The sequence below is a fragment of the Hippopotamus amphibius genome, chromosome 5, assembly GCF_030028045.1.
Source record: "Hippopotamus amphibius kiboko isolate mHipAmp2 chromosome 5, mHipAmp2.hap2, whole genome shotgun sequence".
NCBI classification, from domain to species: domain Eukaryota; kingdom Metazoa; phylum Chordata; class Mammalia; order Artiodactyla; family Hippopotamidae; genus Hippopotamus; species Hippopotamus amphibius.
In genome coordinates this window covers 149716844-149740270 of record NC_080190.1, presented here as the reverse complement: position 1 = coordinate 149740270, position 23427 = coordinate 149716844, and the positions used below count along the sequence as shown (strand labels likewise).

General features: G+C 35.3%; 1 protein-coding gene across 2 annotated transcripts in view; it reads left to right on the top strand.

The window, feature by feature from the left end:
• Positions 1–220: 220 nt before the first annotated feature.
• CSMD3 (CUB and Sushi multiple domains 3) overlaps positions 221–23427 on the top strand; it is a 1219369-nt gene continuing 1196162 nt past the window's right edge. For both annotated transcript variants that reach the window (XM_057736100.1, XM_057736099.1), the window contains exon 1: positions 221–398. In XM_057736100.1, the coding sequence (XP_057592083.1) occupies positions 221–398 (178 nt within the window). The remainder of the gene's footprint in view (positions 399–23427) is intronic.

Sequence of the window (23427 nt, the reverse complement as noted above, 5' to 3'; positions counted from 1 at the left end):
AGGTAGATTTTGGTGGAGGGGAAAAAAACGCACAAGAAAAGACAGAATCCAGAGTAGCGGAGACTTTGTGCCCCCGTTGGAGAGAGATGGTTGAGTCCTCGTCAAGGTTGCTGTGGTATCCCAGAAACACCATTCACTTCGAGCTGTGACCGCGCACCAACAACAGCAACAACTCCACTGCGCCGGGCTGAGGAGCAGGAATTAGGAGCTCGAGAATAATATGAAAGGGATCCGCAAAGGGGAAAGCCGAGCGAAGGAATCCAAACCCCGGGAGCCTGGCACGAGAAAATGCGCTAAATGTGGCCGCCTACACTTCATCCTGATGAAGAAAATGGGGATTAAAAGTGGATTTACGTTTTGGAACCTCGTCTTTTTATTGACGGTGTCTTGTGTGGAAGGTAGGTTTGCTTTCGGGGGTCCTCTCTGCTTTGGATGGAGGTGAGCTGACTTGTCGCGGGAGAAGGGTAGCTTACTTTGCAATTTGCACCGATAAAATTATCATGATAATACTGAAGGAGTTGATTCACAGCTCCTTTTCCCCCCTCAGATAGGAAATGCATTTTGCTTGCCAGATTTGGCGTTCAATGCAGTGATTGAGCTTGTGCTCAATAAATATTCTTGCAGTATGCTCAAACGGATACGGGAGTTGGTTCGTATAGCCTCTAACTAGTGGATATCCAGGCAGAATTCCCCTGCAAGACTTTTCTTGGTGGTGAGATTTACCTTGATTTCTAGTCAAACCAGTGGTGTTTGATGCTTTGGGTGGCAGATTTATATTAAACACTCTCGTGTAAATGCTTTTTAACCCTTTCAGGTAACAAAGTTACCGACATGTTAGGAATGTGCTGGTTTTAAATGCATTAGGGCACAGGGGTCTTTCATGCATTCCCCCACCAACATGAATGTGTGCGTGCATATATGAATTATTTCTACGTGGGCTCTTTTGCATGGATAAATGGTAGAGGAGCTTCCCTAGGTCCTGTGGTAGAGGTTTGGCTTAAAATAGGGCTTTTCAAAGGTCTGAGACGCCACGGAGTGTAACCAGCTACCTTTGGGGATGAATGAAGGTAGGAGGAAAGTCATTAGCTGACGACCAAAAAGAAAATCCCTAGCAAGAATCAACGTTCAGACAGGTAGAGTGAGCGTCACATGCACAGACGAGGGGAGGGGGTGGGTGGGATGTAAAATTTATTCCTAAGCAGGAAGGCAAGGGACAGTCAGGATCATTGGAAGGAGAGCTGTCCTCCGGGAGAAAATAGATACTCAGCTCTGTTCTACAACTTCTCCTGCACCCTGCTGCCCATTAATTGCTACGAAAAATACTCAGGCGGTGTTTATGACTCATGCCATCATTTCTGAACGATCACCTCCCCATACTCATGGCAGCTCACATAGACGCGACGGATGTCGTTTTCAGTGAAGCTAGTTTCAAATCCTCGGTGTCTGTGTGTCGGGGGTGGGCAGGGGGGGTGGGGGGGTTTGGCCCAGGCGCGCCACCGCTGTCAACACAAACTGGACGTTTCTTCCTTTGTAAAGGAGTGCCTCTCTGAACCGCAATCGGGCCGCTTCTCTATGAAACAGTTTATTGTCCAGCTTGCAGCTGGCTGTCCCCCCACAGAAGGCAGTCCATTTGCATTCAGTGGAAATGATAATTCATGTTTTGGGTGGAGGGAGCTGGAAGGGTTACCTCTCCCTCTATTAGGACCAATGATCGGTGGCATGTCTCGAATTTTAATTTACATCCCTAAATGCCAAGAAGTTGTCCCTGGTCTCTGTGGCAGCAACCGCCTTGTAATCCCAACCTGCTCCTTAAAGCTTGACACCCCCGCCCCCCGCCAGCCTCAGCGCAGCTCTAAGCCACAACGCTTGTCCTCAACTGCGTAACTACACTGCTTAGTGCACAAAACGCGTCTCGGGTTGCTTGCAAGGGATTTTCGTCGCCGGCTCGACATGTGAGGAGCCTCGCGTTTATGCTTAGTTCGCCTGCCACTGGGAGTCGGTGGTTAATGGATGGCCCCGGGGCTGCCAGCCAGACGCGCGCTCCGCGTGGGGGAGGCGCAAGGAGCCAGCGACAGCTCCTGGCAGGAAAAATGTTGAGGTGGCTCCTGCTAGAAGATGATCGGGGGTTAAGTACGAGTTTTCATGTGATACCTGTTGAGCCAAAATAAATTCGAGGGGCAGATGGGGAGACGGAGTCTCCGAAGCTGGGCGAGCACGCCAGGCTGACAAACACAGAGCCGCGCCGCCTGCAATTACAGCCAGGCTGCCAGTGCCTACCGTATGTTCCAGATAAGACGCGCCGATAGAAACAAACGGTGCGTTAGTTTGCTTTCAAGGCACTGGAAATGAGACCCCTCTCCTCTATTCACAGCTCCCGTACTTTGGACTGAGATCATCGGTCCACTGAATATATTCTAGTTTCGGGGACATTGGGAAGAAGGAGTATTTCACACTCTGCTTTGATGCCGTCCAAAATCAATTCCCTACGGACCATTAAAAAATTTTTTAATGGAAATAAGGTCCTTCATTGTCACTTATCTGCCACTTGAAAGGCATCTCCTATATTTTACAACTTGTAACACTGTCCTCAAATTCTGAGACACAAACTAACGGAGGCTGTACGCTTTAGACTTGCTCTTGGGTCACTCAGTGGTGCCAATTTTTACAGTTGTTTCTTCTCCTTCCTGCCCTTCTCCTTATTTTATTTTCAGTTTCAAGGCTTTTCCTAAAACCAAGATTGCAGCAATGGCTTAAGTGTTCTTTCCCCTAATGTCTATGACTGTTTTTGTCTTCCACACTGTTTTTCTTATGGTCTCTCAGGCCCACGGGGAAGCTCAGGACTGGGAGTCCTTCTAAGGGCTTTGCAGGTCCTAATCTAGGCTAGTGCTAGGGTTCAGGAAGTCCGAGGTGCGTGCTTTTCCAGGTGAACAGCTCCGGCCAGGAGAATGCCACCTTCTGTCCACACTTTTCATCCCTCCACTATCTCACCTCTGCCTGCAACAGCAATGACAAAGAGGCTCAGTGGGAGAAAACGCCTTAGAGTAGAAAAAAAAAGTGGCCTTCAGTAGTAGGCCTGAATCGCTGGAGTCGGGTTGAAAAGAGCGGCAACCCTCTCTGGGCATTTTATCTCCACTGTCGCCATCTGAAATTAAAGGCCATAGAGGGCACTAAATTGGGGTGTGGGGCGGGGCGGGGGCGGCTTAGACCTGATGCATGCCTATTTCAGGCTGACACACACATAACACACACACACACAGGCAAGTAGAGGTTTCTGAAATGCAGCCTGCAGCTGCAGCATGTCTGTTTTAGGTCTCAATCAGATAGAAACTGTGAATCTCCAAGTCGTGCTTAAATGTCCCGCCCACGTAAACAGACACCCTCGGGGTGCTTCCCCAAGCTCCTTCTCGGGAGATCCCGGGGGAGCACACGCATCGTGCAGGGAAAGTACAGAAGGCACTGACCTCGGTGGACAGCAGGTGGTAGCTCGTGGGCCCCGCTCCCCACCCTGTACTAGAGCGTGCTTTCTGGGCTTCTCGCTGGACCCTGGACTTCGAGAAAGATCCACGTTACCGCTTACTCTGGGACTCCAAGGAGATATTACTCCCACCACAGAGCTCTTCTGGAAGAGTGGAGCTCGCACCTTCTCCCGCAGTTAATTAGTACAGGAAAAGGTCGCGGTGTCCAAGCAGGGAGAGAGCTGCCAAGCAGCGCTCATTAACACCTTTTGCCCACCCCAGTGTGGCCGCCCGGGAGGTTTCAGACCCGCGCTTGTGCTTGGGGACTGATAACCCTCACTCGCCGACATCAGGACGACAGTCTGCCCTGTCAGTAACGTTAGGAAAATTTCTGTCCTGTCTTGAGATAGCTTTTCAAAGGTTAGGTTAATGTCTTTACAAACCAATAACAACAGCAAACAAAAAGCCACCCACTGCCATCGCCACCATCAAAACCCTTCCCTTGAGGGTGACAGGACTGAGTCAGCTGCTGAGAGGTAACCTTCGTGTTTGGGTCAAGGGTCCCTGTCCTGCTGCAGTATGGACAGGTATCCCTCCCTTCCATTTCCTCTTGGAATACTTTATTGCTTCTAGAAGACCAGATTCCCTAAAATATTCATGGACCACCTGAGGTTGAAACTGAACGCCTGACTTGGCCTTTGGCAGAGATGTGTGTGTGTGTGTGTGTGTGTGTGTGTGTGTGTGTGTGTTGCTGGGAGGAGGAGGTCTACATAGATCCACAAGGAGGAGCCTTCGGGAGGCCTAGAGGGTGGGTGTGGGTGTGTGTCCGAGGCGGAAACGGAGAGCTGGTAACAAACAGTATGTTTCTGTTCTCCGACTCTAGATGGTCGGTTGTGCGGCGGCCACTGCTGTCGCGCGATCCGGTGGAAGCGCAGAGAAAGCTCCCTTTCCCCAAGCTGACCTCAACGCTGCCCTCACTGAAACAACTCCTCTAACAGGCTCTTGCGAGTTCGAAAAAATCACTGGGGAATGAGCAATGGGGATAGATGCTCCTCTTCCTTCTCTTTCATCCCCAGCCCTCTTCTGTCGCTGGGGGGCGGGGGGGGGAGGCAAACAGGGGGCAGTCCCAAGGTTGGAGCGCCACAAGGGCTTCGTTGGACCCTAGCGGAAAGGGCAGAAGAAATGAAACAATATAGGGGCATCCCGGTTGCCATGTGGTCCACTTCCAGCCCCGCTGGCAAGGCCAACTGAGGGCTGAAAGCAGGACAGGCACAGGGATTGTAGCGCAATGCAGAATAATACGAAGAAGAAAGACCAAAGAAAGAAAAACAGACTCAGGCAGCAGGCGGATTCCCTTCTTGAACAAGGCGACTTTGGGGAGGCTTTGCATCACCAAGTTGCTAAGCCAACCGAATTTACCGCCCTCAAAAGGCTTGAATAGCTCCCAGGATTCTGAGCTGAACTTCCCCTGGACAGTTACCTTGTTGAAATCTTTCGGAAATGTCATTTTGCAGCACCATTATGTCCCGAATCGTTTGGTGTTGAGAGAGTTGAGGCGGCTGTGGGGGCTGCATCAAGCCCCTGTAGGAAGAGTGAGTGTGTGAGCAGAAATAATTAAGGAGCAGGTTTCAGGCCCTTGAAAACCTGATGGCAGCTCCTTTGAGATCCTTCAAGGAGAAAAGGGGTAGAACTACTCAATAGATTAAATACACCAGGAGGATAGATTTAGTTGCAGTAGTTGTTATTACTGTTCGTGATATTAATTAGCATTACTGTTTATCCGGTAGCTGAATAGATTTGGGGTACACATGTCTTTTCCCTGAACACACAAGTTTCTGTCTACAGAAGCAGTGAAATATTAAAATAAAGCAGAAGCAAATGGCATCTATACAGAGTTCTAAATATGGTAAAACTCTATCATAAGTGAGATATGATAAAACAAAAACGTAAGAGAGGTGGCAATTAATAATGCCCTCGTACATGTATAGGAAAAAAAACCCTCTAATGCTAAAATACTTGTCTAATCTCAAATACAAATAAGTGAAAGCAACTAAACTTCAGTTCCCTAAGATTCCAAGTATACTTACTTCTCCTTGTGTCCCAAGAGTTTTCCTTTCTTCTACTTAATATCAGAGTCTCAGAAAGGCCTCCAGGATACTAAATACTTTCAATGTTTTGTCCAGTTTGGAAAATAACTTTGAAGCACCGATCAACATGTCTGGTGAGGAACCTGATACTTCAGGTAACATGATTATTTGAGAGAATATGCCATCTTGTACTTTGAATTCCAGTGTTGGAGAGATTATAAGACTGCAAACAAAAAGGTTAGGGGAAAATGCCTGAGATGCCAATAAAACAAGGCCATTTTATCTTATCTATACATGCATTAAAACATAGCTTCTCTTTCTGTCTCTTTTTTCCAATCCCCTTCCTCAAAATCCAAGGGTGTAGTTTATAGATACAGTGGCAGTTCTAATTTGGATTTCGGATGAGGTCTGGTAAGGATGATAGAACAGATACTGTCATTACCAATTCATCTTTTCTCTCTCAAAGTGAGCAGGTGGGATGATTCATGGTACTTTCCAGGGAGATCAATCTCTGCCTCTACAAGATTTTCTCGAAATTAGACCTCATTCTCATCAGAAATATCACTTTTACAGGAATGTCATTGAGAAAAATCAATTTGTTGAATACCTTCCAGCATTCACAGTCTCGATGCTGGTGATCATCTTTCTCTCAGACCTCCAATCTTGCAGCTATCAAATGCATTCCATGCCATCGCACCGTTTGCTAAGTGACTGCTTGGTGCTAGTTGAGGATTCATAAGGATTAATACTTTTCATATAATCATGGCTTGTCATCCACAACCCAATTTGAAATCTCTAGAAAGTCAAAATTTATAAGGTTATCATATACATCATATACCTTATAACTGGATAACAAGAATATTAATGATAATGATGTGCCATTTGATATCACAATATTATTTTATTTGCTCATAAATGTTTGCATTGCAGTGATTTCAAAGTGTTCCTAAACAAGTAGCTTCAGCATCCTTTGGAAATTTGTTAGAAGTATGAATTCTCAGGTCCCTAACTCAGGCCTATTGAAACAGATGCCCTGGTAGTTGGGCACTGACATAGGGGTTTCTAACAAGTCATCCAGGTAATTCTGATGTGCTCTAAAATTTGACAAGCACTACAGCAGAGTAGAAAGAGCAAGGACTCTGGAGCTTCCAACACCTGAAGTCAAATAATGATCCTGCCAGCAACTATCTTTGTACTAGCAACTTGATTTTCCTAAGCTTCAGTTTCATTATCTATTTAAAAGGAAATTAGAATTTCAGTAGCAAGATTATGCATGTAACATATATAGTGCCTGACGCTAGTAGCTATCATCAGTATTATGAAAATATACTTCCGTGCACAAAGCCAGTATGAACTCCCACACACAACCAGCCCTAACTTGTCCACAGCAGTAAATAAAAAATGTAGCATTTTCTCACTATTATTTCACTTTGGCTAAGTTCCCAGGCTATTATACATTGGAGAAACACTCTGAAATTTCTGTTTATCACCCTTACACAGTGACTTCAGGTGCTGGCTCTATGAATTAGGGGCAGACCCACAGCTTAAATATGTTATTCCTACTCTGGGCTAATTTCATCCATTGCATTCCAATATTGATTTATTTTAATATTGATTGATTAATGTACTTTCTTATGTGCATTGTTAATTCATCTTGTCATAAATCCATGGTATTTACAGGGCTGGAAGAGTTCTTACATACCAGCTAGTTCACTGTTCATATTTTATACAATAAATGAACATGCCTAGAAAGGATAAGAGATTTTTTTACTAGGTTGTAAATATAATTAGCTCAAGAACTGAGAGTAGAACATTGGGCCTTCAAGTTCATATTCAACTCTCTTTCTACTGTACCTTATCAATTTTCCTATAGAGCTTGCTCAGATGGCATCAATGAAAATAATCACAACAGTTAATATTTGAGTTCCATATACCAATTAGTACCACATAAAAATATTAGTGACTATACATTTTGTGGTAATTTTTTAATGTTAACCTCTCATTTGGTAAAAGACAAAAGGAAACAATTGTGGAATGAAAATATTTTCTAGGACTATTATAATATGTAAATCAAATAAATAACTAATCATATATTCAATAAAGTCTATTTTTTGACATTACAAGCCTATAAAAATAAAATCAGTGTACTGACTATTTTTTAATATCTTGTAAAGAATTTAGAGGGATAGTACTTAATCAAATTCTTATTTATTTCTTCTCACAATCTGGACAAAATTTCTTATTTAAAGGCTTAATTTTAAATCTAGAAAATCTGTTCCCAATTTATTTTATTCATGTTTTTAATATTTTCACATTAACATTATATTTATGCATTCTCTCTCATGTGCATTTACATTTGCACATTTCTCTCACATTATCTATATAAATGATGGTATCATACAAAATTCTACCATAGAAGTAAAAATATATTTTATAAATATTAATAGTGTAAGAACAATCAATAATGTGAAGGGGTTATCTTCAATTTTAGTGATATGTGAAATATTTAAGTCTCTTCAAGATATGGGAGTAAAATTTCCAATATAATGAATGTTGCTAAATTTGAAGTGTTTAAATGTTCAGAAAGTGATTGAAATACATAAAAAGTAATGAGTGATTTTCTTGAAAGCTGAGCTTGTAATGTTCAAGATTATGAAGTCCTTCCTCCTTCCTTTGCTTTATGTTAGCAAATTTTAGGGGAATATTTATGATTATATAGTTAAAGTAATGGTAAGGTGTTTTTTTTTTTAACTACGACAATTTTAAAACTACGGTTGCATACCATTTTGAAAGGGAATTTATAAATGGAAATAGACTCACAGAAGTAGACATTAAATTTTAACTAACTGAAAAACAACAGTTATGCTATAGTCTTCCGTTATATAAATCCATTAGGTTGATTCCGGAATGCTCAGAGGTGCTTCATATATAGAGAGGATATAAGACATTATTGTGTTTGGGGAAATGGTACCAAATTAGGCATGTGCATTTACTATATAAAATATGAGCAGCAGGAAGCTCTGTGCTAAGCCCTTTATATAGAGTGTCACATCCACATCTCTCTCATTTTCCTGCTTTGAATTCTAACAAGCATCTTGTGAGATAGCTGTTATCTCCTATGTATAGATTATTATCTCCATTTATAAATCATCTGCATTTCCTGGGGCTAGAGAGGTGCAATGATTTTCTAGGATCATTGGTTAGCTAGTGGTTGAATGAAATCTGAAATGATAATAGATTCATAAGTTCATAGACTCATTAAAAGTTAAAACTATAAATGACCAAGTTACTAATTAAACCTCTTCATTTTTAAGAGGAAAATCTGAAATCTTGAAAATTAAATTTAAAAGAAAGACTAAAATTAATATCCATGTTTTATATACATATATGCACATATATATCACATATATATATATATACATCATGCTATATATATATATCAGTTACAGTAATACATAACTTCTCAGTTTTTATAATTTTCAACATCTTTTACTTAACTTGGTTTTTATTCTCTTAATTATTCTGTAAGATGGATGTGAAAGCTATTTTCCAGTTTTATAAGCAATAGAAAGTGAAGTAAATGCACAATATACATAAGTTAAATATGTCACTATAAGATATAAAACTATTTAATGCATTAAGGACAAAAAAACAAAAACAAAAAAACAAAACAAAACAAAAAACAAATCCAAATATATAACCCTTAGATTCTAACCCAGTGCTCCTGAGTAAAATTTAAAAATTCATGAATATAGATGAATTTATGGACTTCACATATAAAATAATATGTGGAAATAAAATTATCTACCAGTTGTATCATAAGCATGGCAAATAAATTTGTCCCATTTCGTACCTTAATCTTCCATTCAGTTCTGCAATTTTAAGGATGGGAAAACCCTTTTGACTTATTTGTCTGTGTCTAATAGTCAGGGAATGTGCATTAGATTTATTTGTGGGTTCAAGGGAAGGTGCTTTTTAAAAAGACATTCATATCCAAGCTTCATTCACTTGCTCCACTACTTCCCATAAGTGCATCCTAGTTAAAAGTGCAGGTATAGGTGTGCATGCTCACATAAAGAGGAGACGGTTCAGGGACTTTGTAGGTGGTGCAGAGGTTAGAAATCCACCTGCCAGTGTAGGGGACATGGGTTCGATCCCTGCTCCAAGAAGATCCCACATGCCTTGGAGCAACTAAGCCCATGCACCACAACTACTGAGCCTGTGCTCTGGAGCCCTCGAGCCACAACTATTGAGCCCATGAGCCACAACTACTGAAGTCCACATGCCTAGAGCCTGTGCTCCGCAACAAGAGAGGCCTCCGCAATGAGGAGCCCGCGCACCACAATGAAGAGTAGCCCTCGCTTGCCTCAACTAGAGAAATCCCATGTGCAGCAACAAAGACCCAATGCAGCCAATGAACAAATAAATAGATAGATGATAGATATATAGATAAATAAATTTATTTTTAAAAAAAGAGGAGACGGTTCAGAGAAATGAAGAAACTTATCAAGCAAGAGAGTGCGAAACAGTCTTTCAATTCTCTGTCCAGTACATGTTTCTTTTTACTGGGTACTGCCTTATGAGCTTTTCTATTTAGTCCTAATTGGTTTATGAGAATAAAGCACCTTGAGAGGAGAGACTACTGTGCCTATGCCCAAATCCTGACAAGACTCAGAACAAAATTTCCAGAAGTAATTGTGTAAGGAAACACAGATACATGAGTGTAATAATATTGGTAAATGAAAAACTTAGCATGCAATCTAAAGACTAACTAAAAATTAAATGGAGGCATTGAAATACATATCATTGTATATAAAAGAAAAAATAAATATATTAAGTTATACTTAAGCACTTAAAATTAGCATTACATTTTCCTTTGAAGGTGATAAAATATATTTTCATATGTGACAAAAGTACTATTGTACTTAAGTCTTTTCTGAACTTTAGACTGTCCCAATATAAATATGTACTTGCCTTTTTCTACTTGCATTATTAAAGCTTTCTTTGTGGGTATATTTTTAGAGATGTCATTTTAACCTATACTTTAAATGTTAAAGCTCAGATATCCTAACAATGGCCTCAGATGTATTATTCATAGAATATATTTATTACATTGGACAATTTGTTATGAGACATTGTTATTTTAAATAGTTTTGCAACTTACAACAGCTAGGTATAGATTTCTCCAAGGTTGCCAAAATTTAGGGATAAATTACAACTACAATCTGTCTCCAAGTCTATTTCTTATAATTATACATTCCAGAATTTTATTTAATGTTGAAAGTTGACTGTCAGCCAAGTTCTCCATTTTAAAATTGATCCTATTGTAATAATTCACCTTAATCTATTGAAATTTTAAATCACAAACTCACTTAATGTTTTGTTTTCATGATTTTGGTGAAGGGAAGGGGAGGCAGACTGATGATTAAAATGCCTTTTTCTTGAGCTTGCTCACATTCCCATTAGCCACTTGTTTATTCATTCACAGCTACTTAATAAAATTATCGGCTGTTTTACTGTTTGATATTATTCTAATTTCTCAAATATCTATTTTAGTTTTCTTTGGGGACATATCTTTTTTTGTTTGTTCACAATCTGAGGGTTGTCTGATTTGAAAGAAATATGAAGAAAAAATGTTTTTACTTTCATTTTCTCTTATAATACCACATAGTGGTACCTGGGGTTTATCAACTGAGTCAATAAAAAACATAATTTTAAGCTGTATTTTTTATGAGTATTTTAATATAGAGAAGTGAAAATGAGTCTACTTCATTGTTATTCTATTAAAGCATAATAAGATACTATTAAAAGACTTTAACTTCAGGTAATTTGTAATTTTTAGGAATGGTTTTGTTTCAATGTTTAAACTATATTTTTATATACAGATATGACTTTTATGAACCTTTTATTGGAGGTGTAATTCAAATTTCCCCCAAATGTTGGTAATGAATTTATGCTGATCTATCTGTATGTTCTAATATTGAGCTCTGTGTTGCTAAAAGCTGCATTTGGGAGATAACAGATCAAAGTTAGGAGAACAGGCAGAATAAACACAACTGAATCTCCTGGAGATGAAACACAGTACCTTGAATTTATTGGCTCTGTGCTCTAACTGACTGAACTATGTAGACTAGACAAAATATTTACTCAGTGTTCACATATATGGAGAAACCCTGAATTAAGGTTTTTTGGCTGATGTCTAAATCAAAACAGCTGAACGGATTCAAATGTTTTGTGTAAACAAATTTGCATCCAGGCTGCTAATTTGTGTGCCAGCTTCTAGCTTAATAGTTTATAAGATGATGGAAATGATAAACTCTCTTAAATGAAGTTTGCAATAGAAATGCTGACAGGCCCATGATTACCTGTATTGAATTCATGTTCAATGCTCTTTTTATGGCTTGACAAAAAACTTTCATCTATGAATCCTACTGGTGCTTGAATGCTCTTTTATCTGTTGTCTTTTTAAAGGAGGTCAAACAGAAATTCTTAAAATCAATTTTCTAGCAAAGTGCTAGGAAATATTTAATATCTGGCAGTATTCATTAAAATATTAATAGATGAAAATCAGAAATGACATTTTGAACTTAATTTTTAAATATTACCAATGTGTAAGTCCTTAGGAATCAACCATTTTTCAATATTTTGAAGCTCACTACTTTTTACCTGTCACTGCGTAGATTACTGCAATCTGCCCATCTTAGAAAGAGTACATTCTGATTATGTCATTCTTTCAAAAGCAAAATTCTCAAAGGCCTCAAAAGAAGTTGGAAGATGTTAGACATGTTAAGTTATATCTTGTGCTATTTCACATAAATATTTGTTTCTATCATTTTCTTTTTGTTAAGTTTGGTTTGTTAGGCCTTTTATTAGAACAGTATTATTTTTAGTTGAATTGGCACAATTCAATTAAATATTTTATTACATTGGCACAATTTAAGTTGGGAGTTGTGAAAGATACAGTGGTAAGTAGATTTTACCTCCACAGAAAGAACTAGTGGCTTATGTATCAGTTGTGAGACTCATCCACATATTCCTGCAGCTAACAATCATTTATTGACAGCCAGTGTTTGTCATGCCCTTGCCTAGACTTTGAAAACATAGAGGTGAAAATCTAGTCACTACTCTAAAAGAAGACAGTCTGCATTTTGAAGGAGGGTTTCTGTGAACATAACACCAAAGAAAATTGTGAAATTGTTTAGTTCTTTGATGTGATTTTTTTCTCACAAAATATCAATGTAGTTTATTCCATCTTTATTACACATTCTATATATTAAATCTTTATCCTATCCCAGGTAAGTATTAACATCCTACAGACGTTGTTTGAAACTTTCCAATGAAAGGCATCATTTTGTGATTTAATCTAATGTAATTTTCCTTTGTAATTTCCAATTAAAATGTTTATTGACTCCCATCTGTTCAGTGAACGGATATTAACTAGTTTATCCAGTATTAATGAAGATCCCACATGTATTTCTATAACAGTGTTTGTACAGTTATATAATAGTTTGTGATCAGCAAATTGTACTTCTTACCCACTCTTTTTTATATGTTAGTTTCTACCTCAGAACTCCTCACTGGCTTCCCAATATTTTTAAATTTAAATTCAAATCTCTCCCCCTTCATTTAGTGATTCCCATGAAATAAGCCTTGAACTAACTTATCAAGGTCAACACATGCAAAGCGTTAAATAAATAACTAAATATAAATATAACAGAGTCTGTCAAAGTTTTTTATTTCTTATTTTTTCATCTTTATTGGAGACTTCTGTGTGTTGGGAAAACATTGTTTCATTAAGTAGATTATGTTTTGTTTTGCTTTGTTTTTTATAATCTGTGATTTAAAGAGCAACAGAAGGATCGATGAACGGTTATACTGAAATACTGGCATTTGATGAAATGCTGGCATTGGATCAATGCTAATTTTGCTACATAGGAGTTAAGTAGAATGACCTATCTTTACAAAGTTAAGACATTCACCAAATTTTATCATGCAGTTTACATTTTGCTCAGTACCCTCACGTTGATTACTTTGATAATTCATATTTTCATTTTTGCACCATCTTACTTCACAATTGCCATCTTCTTATCCCTTTCCACATTCTGTAAAGCTCACTTCTTTGTGATCACAGATTTAATGTGTAAGAAACCAGATTTAATATTTATTGATACAACAAATATTAACAGGTTTTTCTGTTTCTAAGCTCTAAAATCTCAACTACTAATATAAGATCAAAACCAAACCTGTCCATTGTCTATGTAAATTGATATCACGTCCTCTCTGATTACTTTAGCCAAAAAATAAATAAATAAATAAATTTAGAAGCTTGAGAAAGAGCTTTGGGTAATGTGAATTGTTTTACTCAACTAGGTACAACTAAAGGAAGGAATTTCTATGTACACCCCAGTAAATTTCCAACACCCTCCACAATACACTCTCCATTTAGCTCCGTTTATTAAAATCCCAAACTGTTACATGAGAGATAATTTGCAGGATGTGCTGATTTGGTTTCATCAATATGTCAAAACCCATGTCTAAGATCCTTCCTTTCTTTATCTTAACAAAGAAGAATGTGGTCCCTTTACATTTCTCAAAACTATATTATACAAACAAACAAACAAATAAATCTGTCCTGCTTTTCCTTTCATTTGGTTTTTCCTTCTCAAGTTCCAACTCTTTGTTTCTTTCAAACTATTATTGACAATTCACATACTCTATAACAATATGGTCCTGTAACATAGACTTTGAGTAAAATGCAGTGGAGAGGTTCTCAAGCTGGCCTGTTTAATGTTAGTACACAAGAGAATCTCACAGAAGCCACCTGTAAGGTCTACCCCTAGACTTCATCAAAATCATGAAAATGGATACAATTAGATTGGCCCGGGGTTTGGAACAGATGATCTTTGCCTATGCAGCAAGTTCTGAGAAGGGTGTTTTGATAAAAGAAACAACTCTGTTACATACATTTCAAGTATTTCTTAAACCCCAAATACAGTCAAGAAAATTGTGTTGATAGCAAATAAACACAAATAAAATAAGAAGTATATGCATTTTTATGAATTGTGTATTTAAGCACAAATATTCCCAACTTATGAATTCTGCCTCCTATGTTGCTATTTCAATTTTTATGATAGTTCTTTTTTCTCTAAAGTACATGTAAAAACACTTCCCCCAGTCAGATAAATTATTATTTCTTCTGATTCTTCATTTCTTTTCTCATCTTCAGGACACAGAAAGAGATGTTTTCATTGTCCACTGTTATGGACTGTGAGTGTCTCTCATGCAAACATCTCAATCTTGGGTTCAATCCAGGCCTGCCCAACTCAAAACCCTTGCTCTTTTCATCACACCAAACAGGATTTCATCAATTTTGAGGGGGAAAAAAATCCAGAGATTGAGATGAATTTTGAATTATTTCCAATGTTTAAGGTTTCTTTTCTGGAGTGAGTATTTCTGGACACAGAGCAATTTATTTTACATGCTGCAAAATGAAAGGAAGGCAATAGAAACAGAGGAAGTCAGGAGTAACAATTCAGAAAGCTCAGACTTGTTATGTTGAGGGAGGCACAGGCCTTATGTTAGTGTTTGGGCATGCTTTGTTGAATCCTTTATTAAGTTATAGTGCTGTTAGAATGAAAAAAAGTATATATATACATGATAGTATATATCTATGTGTGTATATATATATATATACACATGATAGATAGTATATATCTATATATCTAAAGTATATACATGTGTATATATATATACAATAGATAGATGAGAGATAGATGATAGATAGATAGATAGATAGATAGATAGATAGATAGATAGATAGATAGGAAATGCTTAGGTGTTATGACATTATAGTTAGGAATTATGTTTAATGCTGCCCGAAACTGTACTTTTTTTTCTTTCTACAAAGTAAATAGAGAGTGTGTATACAAGGTCTCATTTTATATTTACTTAAATTCTTTATTTTCAATAGCCCAGACTTCATGGAAAACTTTCTGTGAATTTATTTCTTAGCAGTGTAAAAGAAATGAAATATGTTTCCTTAACTCATGACTCTTACTAAGTAAAAAGGAATATGTCAGAAATCTTAAATTACCTAGCATGGGATCTCCATGCCTTAATGAGTACCTTATAAACAGAGTGGGCACTCAATAAATATTTGGAGGCTTGAATTGGATTATAGTTAGTTGAATTCATTAGTTTAGTTTAGGTCCAACCTGTACTCAGAAAAATCAGTCTATATTGCCTTAATCTTTCAGTTGCTATACACTTCAAATATTTCTAACTACATCAATGGTAGCTACTGATATCCATCTGCATATCCCATGTTTTCTAGGAAACAAGAGAATTTATAAAAATGTTGCATATTTATTTAGTGTATAAAAGTATGAATCACCTTTCCTCCTTTCTCTTTTGGATATATAAGACAGTTGCTTTTACTTGAATGGTTTGTACTAAAGTCACTTAGCTCAAAATATCACTACCTCTTTTAGCATTACAGTAAGAACCCAAAGAATTACTGAGCCCTGATTAACTACCATTGCTATCAAAAATAATTGTTCATTGTGAGGCCCCTTCAGCACATATTTTCAAATAATACTCAATACATCAGAGAGCAAATTCATTTGGAAACATGATTATTCTCAATCTCTAACCTGATAGAATTGAACATGAATTCTAATCCCAGCTAGATACTAGCTATTTGACCTTGAGTGCCAACTTTCCTTTAGGCTCAGTTTCCTCATCTTTTATATTCTCTGTAAATTTAACATTATCATGATAGCCAGTGGATAAGTATGAGAAAGCAGTTCGTGAAGCATACATTACCACTGATGATGACTATTGCAACAACTACTGTATTATTTACTTGAAAATATCTAAACACATTTATTTCCATTTATCCAATAACATTAATAAATAAGATGTATCTCTCAAACATTGAAAAAGATAATTCAGGTTTTAAATCATCTTCTGCATGCATTAGGATAACATGCTAACTAAGACAAACCTTGAGATAGATGCTCTTTTCTATAAATCAGCAGCCTCCTTGATAAAGCGAGTAATCACACCCTAACCCCAAATAACTGGTTTTGTAAATCAACATTAGCCATATGTTGGAAAACTCTTTGCAATGGAAAAGTTAAAAAATTGTCTTTGTGCCTTTTTAAAGTTTTAATTAAAGAATAATTATTAAACTTTATTATTTTCTTGGGTTTAGGTATCTAATTATACAATTTTTACTATTTTTCTCTGTTGAAATGATGAGGTGTATTAATCATTTCCCCTAGGCAGTGGCCAGCCATGCAATATTGCGATAAACCCTGGTTAACCCTAGTCAGTACATCCTTTCATATATGATTGTATTCTATTTGCCAATATTTAGTTCATTTTATCTCTGGATTCATGAATAAACTTTTTTTGTTCTTAGAAATTTGGAGTATGAAAAGCTTATTTCTTTGCATCCTTTTATTACATATTCCATTTTTTCTAATCATATTTTGCCTCAGTTTTGGCATTTCATAATACCATTTGTATTCATTTCTGTTAATTATATTCCTCCAAATGATTTGATAATGTTCACCTAAGTCATCATCATATTATTATTTACATTCCTGATTTTATTTTCTTTACCATTTTCTTTTATTTGGGGTTGAACTCGTAGTTTAAGAATTTTGTTAATATTTTTCTAGGAATAAAAATGTAAGTAGAGATATTATGCATTTTTCCCAATTGTATTCTATTTTTAGTCTTACTACTTTCAATTTTGTTTGCTTTTCTGTCTTCTGAAATTTTATGAAAAGACATTTCACTGTGTTCTATTTTTTCTTTATGTCTTACTATGGCAGGTAAAACATTTTTTCCAAATACTTCTTTGAGAAAATATTAATCTCACTATGTCAAAAGATTATTTTTTAATATTTTTATTTTTGATTCTGAGTTTCCTCCCTTATTTAGCCAGTACATATGAGAATTTATTTTATTTTACAATCACATTTTTTGTTATTTGTAATTTAAAAACATTGTATTTTAATTGATATGTGATGTATTGTAAGGCTTTTCAACTATTATGTATATGCCACTCAGTATATAAACAATTTTTGAAAAAAAATTTATGTAAAGTTGAGATCAGCTTTAATACGGCCTAATTTTTGTGTAATTCTTCTTCAGGATATCATCATTAATTTTTCTGCCTTTCACAATATTATAATATTATTTGAGATATCCAATTTTTACTATATTTTAATTACTGCTTTTTAAATTAGTTTGTAAAGTGTTTTATTAGGATGTTATCTGAAATATGAAAATGTAAATTATAAATTTTGTGGACTTTTTTTGGACATTTTCACTTAAGTAAGCATTTGTTGAGCTCCTATTCTCTATGTCTACTTAAATCTAAGTGTAGAATTGTAGGCTTGAAAGAGTCAGAAAATGTTGAATAATGATCTCTTTATACCAAAAAATAAGTCATAACTCATTCTAATGGGAAAGAAATGTTTGTGAATAAATAATTGTAGTATACATTAATAAGCACTATTATAAAGGGAGATCAAAGCACTACAGAAGTTAGAGGACAGATTCATGAACTAGCTTGAGAAAGAAGAGGTAAGTTTCATAGCAGATGATTTAAGTCGTGTGCTGGTATTTTGAAAGCTGGGGATATGAGAAAAAGTGGTACTGCGGACCCAAGGAATCTAATGTGCACCATCTTTTTATCTTACCTTCCCTAAAACTACCCCCATCACCAAGCAGAGCTGTGTATGCAGAGTGGTCCCCTCAACAAATCACCAAATCATGCTCCTAGTAAATATATCTTTTGCCAAAATGAAGTAAACTTTAAAAATGAATTTCTTTGGCTTTCACTATGAAATTATACTGAAATCTGACTTTATGACAAGACTTCGTGTTTTTTTTTTCTGATTTTCCATGTATAACAGATTTTAGATCATTGTTTACTTTTTAATATGGGGAAATTCTATTTTACTTTGCTAATCAACCCAATCTTTATCAAGATGGCCCCAAATACCTGCCACACACAGTAGCTGTGGTGCTAATGTTATTCTCTATAATTCTCCAATTAGTTGTTCCTGGCTAAATCGCTCCAAGTAAGCTTGTCCTCTGTTGGAGAGTTCCAAATACACTAATCATGAAATTTTGTCTAAAATTATTGCCATTCTTCTTTGACCATTGATGCATTTCTGCTTTCTGTTTGATTTCCTGATATTGTTGTTGAAACAAGTCTAATCTGATAATAACCTGTTGAGGTTGACCATAGGCTCCAGAGGAAACTGCTTCTACGTATGATCATAGGCTCCTTTAGAAATGTGGGGAGCCTACAGAGTAACTAGTAGTTTTGAATAGAATAGAATTTAATCAATTTATACTTAATGGTATAACAGGTGGAACGCAGTATTCTTCATCTACCAAATGTTTGTCATTATAGTTTTTGTGTCTGTGCATATTTACTTTGCTTTCTCATTCTATTTATGCTATTTCTGGAGTGGATTTTAAATTCTTTTGTTTTAAACAAAAAAAGCCCATTCCCTAGTATCTGTCTTGTATTCAGTAGTTTATGCATATTATATTTTCCTCATGTTACAGGGAAATATGGGAGGTCAATGGCTGTGTACTTAGCAATCTTATATTTCCAAGGAATCTTGCACAAGGCTTTAGAGGAGGAAACTTAATATGTAGGTTGCTTCAAACTGTACTGAAGTACAATAGAATATTATTTGACCTACCATTTTCTGACATTCTAAATGTTATTTTATATACTATTTTATTTTTTATTAATTAACCAATGTCTCTTTCCTTCCTTCTCTAATCTTTTGTTATAATTGTGTTTTACTTCTCCCATGATGTTCTCTAATTAGCCACTTGATTTAATTTTGTGATATTTAACCTGCACCTTGTTAATGTTTTGATTTTCTTTAGCTTGTCCTTTTTTATCTTTTAGAATTTGAAATGTCTCTTAAAGCATTACTTTTATTTCTAAAAATTTATGGACACTTCTTTTCAAGTTTCTTTTATTGAAGAGAAAAATTGGGACAGCCTATAGCATACAATTGTGCTGCATTTATTACTCTTAGGTATTTCCACTTCTTCAATGTATGCCACCCCAATTCATTCATTAACTCTTATCTTTATGAACTTATATTTCTCATTGAGATATGAAACAGTGATAGTGCTCAAGATATGTTTGAAGTTTGCTTCCAAAAATCTCTCTACATAACTTCCTACTATCTCTATTGAAATTAACTTTCAGATCATAAAAAAAATACATTTTTTTCTGATCATGATTTCCTTATAGCTTTTACTTCCTCCTGTCTCCATTTCATTATATTTAAATTGTGGGAGTTAAAGCAGATATTTAAAAAACCATGCATTTTGAGTGGGGAAAGTGGGGAGGGTTGAGGGGGAATGAATTGGGAGATTGGGATTGCCATATATACATTACTAATAAGAAAAAAAAAAACCAAATTGTACACTCTAAATATATGCAGTTTATTGTATGTTAACTGTATCTCAATAAAATTTCTTAAAAAAAGAAAACCATGCATTTTGAAAACTATCTCTCTGTGCTATTGCTTGACTCATCAAAACTGTTCCTTTCTTGTGTTGTTGCAGTTTTCACTTCACAAATTATTTTCCTCAATTTTAAACATTTAAACATGTTTTAAAATATTTCTTGTTTTAGTCTTTTTTTCAATTGAGCATGAGATTTTTTTTGAAGAATGAAAGTGGTGTGACATGCTATGCTCCGAGAGGTACCACTGCCTGTTACCTGCTATGATATCTGCCTAAAGTTGCTCCTCTATTATTTTTTTATTTTCTTTTTCTCCTAGGCAACCAATAATATTATTATAATTATCAAAGATGTTTATTATCCTTCAAAGTGTTTTTATATTAGCATGTTGACATTATATTTCTAAATGGCCAATCATTTTTAAAAAATCTTATAACCTTCCTGACAGGTGTACAGTAAGCATCAATTTTGCCCACTTGACATTTTATGCCAGTTTATGACTGTTGGCTTTCCTCTGGATTCAAAGAGTAATAAAAAGGAAATAAGCATAGACATCATATTATTAAGTCAGAATTTTTAACCTGACTCATTTTGCTGTAAAAAACACCTTTAGTAAAAATAATAGGATTACTACCAAGTGAATGGTTTAAAATAGGCCAATTACATAGTTGAAAAGTGCTTAGATATTCAGGTAGTGGTTTTGCCCTTGATTTGCTCTGTTTTAACTTACTTCTTGGTTAAGAGGGAAAGAAGCAGAAAGTGTTGGAAATGCTATATTCCAGGAAATTTATTCTACCCCTGCTGCTTCAAAAGAACAGGGAATGTTAAGATTCTAAAACCAGTCTTCAGTGCTTGGATGGATATAACAGGTGAGTGATTATTTGCAAGGCTGACATAGTTTATAGAAGTGGAATTATAATAGTTTTCAACAGCATGAATGAATCTGACATTTTGTTTTAAAGATGAAATAATTTCCAATGCCAAGTTTTTGACTTTAAAAATTTAATAGATTGCATAGGACTACCTAGTGAAAACTGCTGTTACATTGTAATGTTATTGGCAAGCAGAATAAAATAGCTATAAAAATATGACATGTGGGTAGCAAAATCCTTTACTGTTTTGTAGCACAACTGACAGTAACAACAAAATCTAAAAGAGAACATTTTCAAATAGTAGGCTTTGCATTAGATTTTTTTTTCCCCTTTCTTTAAATGTGATCATCACTTTTCATCCACTGAAAATTAGATGTGGTAAGATTTATTTACATCATGAAAAGTGAAATATTCTGATGATTTAATTCATGTATCACAATTAATGTTTCAATATAACAAAAACTATAGTAAAAAGAAAAATAGTAAAAGAAATAAATTATTCAAACATATCCTATATATTTATGTATGTATGTGTTTTTTGCATCCTGTGAAATATGATAGAAAATTATGCATGCTATTCTAGGATGCATGTAAATATTGGGGAATATGAATATAGCAGTTAATATAAACATTAAGTCATTTATACTTTGTTTTCTTATTGAAAACTGATTTTGATTGTTATTTGGCAGCTTAAAGAGAAGTTTGCTATTATTTTACTAATATTCTCACTATATATTCAATGTCATATATTAAAATTGTGGAGAAAATTTTGTTCAAAAGAAGCAACTGCTGCATATGACAACCTTAAACAAAGTAAAAATGATACTGTTTAATGAGTTTTGAAGTATTTTGTATCATCCTGTTTTTCAAAACAATGTGTTCTTTTTAAGTGGAAATATGTTAGATTTCTAATGTGCCTGCCATGTTAAGATCAAAATTTCATTATAAAAATGATACCAACTTCAAAATGATTATCATTTGTAGAACATTCTAAACAATCCAATCATTTATTGCACAATATTTGAAAACCTAATTCAAAATAAAAATTAATTACTCTGTTCGTAGTCTTGGAAGGTTTTACCTGCCAGAAAGAAATCGGATTCTATATTCTTCCTAAGTTGATCTTGATTCTTTTCAGTATTCATCATAGCCTTTTTCTTTTTTAATAGACCTCCCTTTAAGCATTATGGTTTGTCCTGAGTTCCATGCTAGCTCTATTCTCTTCACAATCCCTATTCACTGAGAAGGACCAAACTTTTATCTTCATTAAAGACATTTCCTTTGAGCTCCATACACATATACTTTACTGCTCTATTGACTGTTCCTAAGACATTTGAAACTCCTTAAACATAAAGGGTAACACGCTTTCTACCCACCTAGACCCAGAACCTGCTCTTTTTTTCTATATTAAATAATTTCATTTATGTTTTGATTTTTCCAATCCAGGAAATGGAGATTGTCAATCTCTCTCTTTTTCTGTATTGTCCCATAGAAATATAATGGGAATTACCTATGAAATTTAAAAATTTCTAGTATCCATTTATGACATTAAAAAATAGAAATATTAAAATAAAATATTTTATTTAATCCAATATATCAGAAATTTTTCATTTTAACATATATTCAATGAAATAATGACATAGTTTACTTTCTCTTTATCCCTACAAGAGATAAAGAGAAATAGCTAAAAGGTATTTATAATCCAGTGTATATTTTGCACCTTCAGCATATAAAAATCCAGATACTAAACTTTTGTAAACAAATACAATGTATATTTAGATATCATAAAATTTACAATTAAAACAATAAATTCATATAAACATGTTGATCCAAACATAATAAAAAATTACAAGAAGTGAATAGTGTATGAATATTTTTTAAATATCCTCATTACTATCAACAAAGCTTTTCATCAACTTTGAAAGATTTGATTTTATGTAAAAGCAAAAACATACTACTTTCACAACTAATTCTGTCCAGGACAAGTAAATTCGCTAACTTTTGTGTCTCAAAATCTCATTTTTATTAGCATCAAATTGAGACATTGTATACATTGAATTCTAATTTTAGCTGTATCAAAAATACTGTTCAAATTTTTCTTATGCTTGCAGTTAATTTACTTATTTCTAACTAGTGTCAGAAATATTCTGCATGTTGATTCACATTAAAATATGTGAAATAATTATTATTGCATTGTATTATAAAATGCTTACTTTTAACATTAATAATGATATCTATCTGACAAATTAGCTTTTCCTTTTATTGAAGCTTAAAATCTACCTCATGCATATTCACTATGATGTCAGTGAGGAAACATTAAACCATACTGCCGATTTTGGTCTTTGATTATTGAATATTTGGCAAAAATTCCTTTTGTTTCAAGAGAATCTTGAACTGGAAGTAACAGGATGGTAAATATTAATAAAATTCATTCACAATTCAACTAAGAAGCATTGGCAAAGACATAGATCTTTGAATTCATTGTCCTTTCT